We start from the raw sequence: 2,518 nt of genomic DNA, 5'->3' as shown, positions 1-2,518 counted from the left end.
TTCTACGAAAGAAGCAGAATCAAAGTTGTAATATGGGCCGCCAAGGGGGCGGGATGCAACAACCCATGCTTTTCGCCCTCAATCCGTCACTAAACTTATCATACCGGATGTACGCATGACTCCATCAAAATAGAGAGTACAGAAAGAAAAGTTTAAGAGTACGATGATTGAATATCGAATAAAATTTCAGATACTCTCGACATAACGCGATTATTTTTTAAGGAAAGAATAACGCAGACCCAGAGATTGCAACAGCCCTTTCTTTTCGCCCTCGTTCCGTCGCTAAACTTATCATATGCAATGTATCCATGACTCCATCAAAAGCGAGAGCACAAGAAGAAAAGTTTTAGAGGACTGTGATTGAATATCGAATAAAATTTCAGGGGCGACAACCCTCGCTTTTCGCCCTCGTCCCATCGCTCAGCTTATCGTGTCGGATGCACACCAGGCTCCATTAAAATCGAGGGTCCAAGAAAGAAAAAGTTTTTGGAGTACGAATAGGCAAATTGAATATCGAATCAAATCTCAGGTACTCGTAAGTCGTAACGTAAGGCGATTATCTTTTAAAGGGAAGAAAAAAGAAAAACGAACGCAAAACCGAGAGATCAACGGCATCGGGCACGGTCAAGCAACGCACAGTTCCCCAGGATTCGCTCGTCACCGCTTGATCAGCATACAAACAAACGAAAAGCCAAAAAAAGGGTTGTGGCCCTCTCTTCTTTTGTCCTTCTCTAATCAGAGATTGGTTGCACTGCAACCGCCCCCCCCCTTCCCCTCCTCTCCTCTCTCCAATTTTTGTTTATAAATTGTCTCTCCATGTCACTCTAGTTCCTCCGTTCACACCATCGTCGTTTCGTTTTCCTCTCGTTTCGCTACCAAGCCTCGAGCCTCGTACCTCTCTCTCTCTCTCTGATGAGCCATCTCTCTGGTCGGGCGTGAGCGATGTGTGGCGGGGACATCATTTCCGACTTCGTCGAGGAGCGGCTCAACCGCCGCCGCCCCAACCTGAAGCTGACCGCCCACGAGCTCTGGTCCGAGCTCGACCCCGCCTCCGACCTCCTCGGCTTCGGCGGCGGTCCGGCGGCCGACCATGGCGGCCACCCTCCCAACAGCCCCTTCTCTCCCAACCCTAGCCAACTCAGCCAAGGTAGGTCTAGTTTAGTACATCCAACTTTTTTTTTTTCTCTTGTTCTCTTTGCATGATCTTCAAAATGATATCGACCCTTTGATGTCCAAAAGATAGTCACTGACGTTCCGAACTAATACTTGACTAGACATATTTATACGTACATAACAGCTAGGGTTGGTATAGAAGAATCGACCGACCAACTTTTGACTAAATGACTACTGATATGAATCTCCATTTATACCTTCTTATTGTTTAACACATCTCATCTTTAGATCAATGTTAATCTAAACTACTTGTCATTGTTTTTTTCTTTTTTTTTTTACCTTGTTGGTTAGTGATGATGAGCGAAGAGAAGAAGAACGAGGAGGCGGGTCATGGACTCGTGCCAGAGACCCAGAAGAGCAAGAGCCAGAGCCAGAGGCCTCGCAAGAACGTGTACAGAGGGATCCGGCAGAGGCCGTGGGGCAAGTGGGCCGCCGAGATCAGGGACCCCCACAAGGGCGTCCGCGTCTGGCTCGGCACCTTCAAGACCCCCGAGGAGGCGGCTCGAGCCTACGACGAAGCCGCCAAGCGCATCCGCGGCGACAAGGCCAAGCTCAACTTCTCCGCCCCCTGCGACCCCCCGGCCCCGGGCCCTGCCCAGCCGTCGGCCAAGAAGAGGTGCGTGGCCCCCGACGAGCCGGAGGATGAGGCCGGAACCGCAGGATGCGAACTGAAGGAGCGGATCGCCAGCTTGGAATCTTTCTTGGGGTTGGAGCCAGCTGCTGAGGAGCCGGGCACAGGCGCCGAGCTGTCTTCGGCCGATCTCTGGATGCTCCAAGACCTCGTCACTCATCACCAGCACCGTTCTGATAACCAGCTTGTTTATTAGATAGTAACCGAGTTGATCTCCGTTCGTGGTGCTTTAATCTTGTGTTTCCAGCTTGTGATGCTTGATTATGGCATGCTTTAGACATGTATGAATAACCTTCGTGTTTTCGAGTGCTGTACATACGGTACTGAGTATTGCGTAGCTCGTACTTCTCGTCGCGCATCTTTCTTTCCGTCTGCTGTCGTCGCCGTTCTCCCTCTTCACGCTAGATCTCAAAAATCTGGTGCAATTCTCGCGAGGGTCGGTGCATGCATGTACCCGAGTTGCCGTTTCTTAAATTATTTAAGCACCATTAGTATATGCTTTTGGTATTATAATACTCAGTAATTGCCTATGTGGGGTTGATTATTTAATGCTAATATAAAGCGACAGGACCATTCTAATTCTCTGCATTATGGAGTTGATTAATATTAAACTTTCAAAAGGGAGAGACTTTGAGATCGGTGCCTCTGCGATAAGATGTGGAACGTGCGGAAAGTCTAGGGAAAGGGCTTGGACGGAACGGACCCGGTTCAGAG

At 49.2% G+C, this 2,518-nt stretch overlaps 1 protein-coding gene across 1 annotated transcript; it reads left to right on the top strand.

The window, feature by feature from the left end:
• Positions 1 to 820: 820 nt before the first annotated feature.
• On the top strand, positions 821 to 2,141 carry LOC115682923 (ethylene-responsive transcription factor RAP2-3). The gene is made up of 2 exons (XM_030607289.2): positions 821 to 1,147; positions 1,465 to 2,141. The coding sequence occupies exons 1-2, from the start codon at positions 943 to 945 to the stop codon at positions 1,998 to 2,000; spliced, it is 741 nt and encodes a 246-aa protein (XP_030463149.2). The 5' UTR covers positions 821 to 942; the 3' UTR covers positions 2,001 to 2,141.
• Positions 2,142 to 2,518: the final 377 nt, after the last annotated feature.

Source organism: Syzygium oleosum, unplaced genomic scaffold, assembly GCF_021117445.2.
Source record: "Syzygium oleosum isolate NSW1041296 unplaced genomic scaffold, Sole_v2.1 Sole_v2.06, whole genome shotgun sequence".
Lineage (NCBI taxonomy): Eukaryota > Viridiplantae > Streptophyta > Magnoliopsida > Myrtales > Myrtaceae > Syzygium > Syzygium oleosum.
The sequence above is the reverse complement of the archived record's forward strand: the minus strand, read 5'-3'. Positions and strand labels throughout refer to the sequence as shown.

Excerpts from the sequence above, each read along its gene's own strand:
- LOC115682923 (XM_030607289.2), top strand. The coding sequence starts at position 943 with ATGTGTGGCGGGGACATCATTTCCGACTTCGTCGAGGAGCGGCTCAAC. Across the intron at positions 1,148-1,464 it reads CCCTAGCCAACTCAGCCAAG|TGATGATGAGCGAAGAGAAG; the intron begins GTAGGTCTAGTT and ends CTTGTTGGTTAG.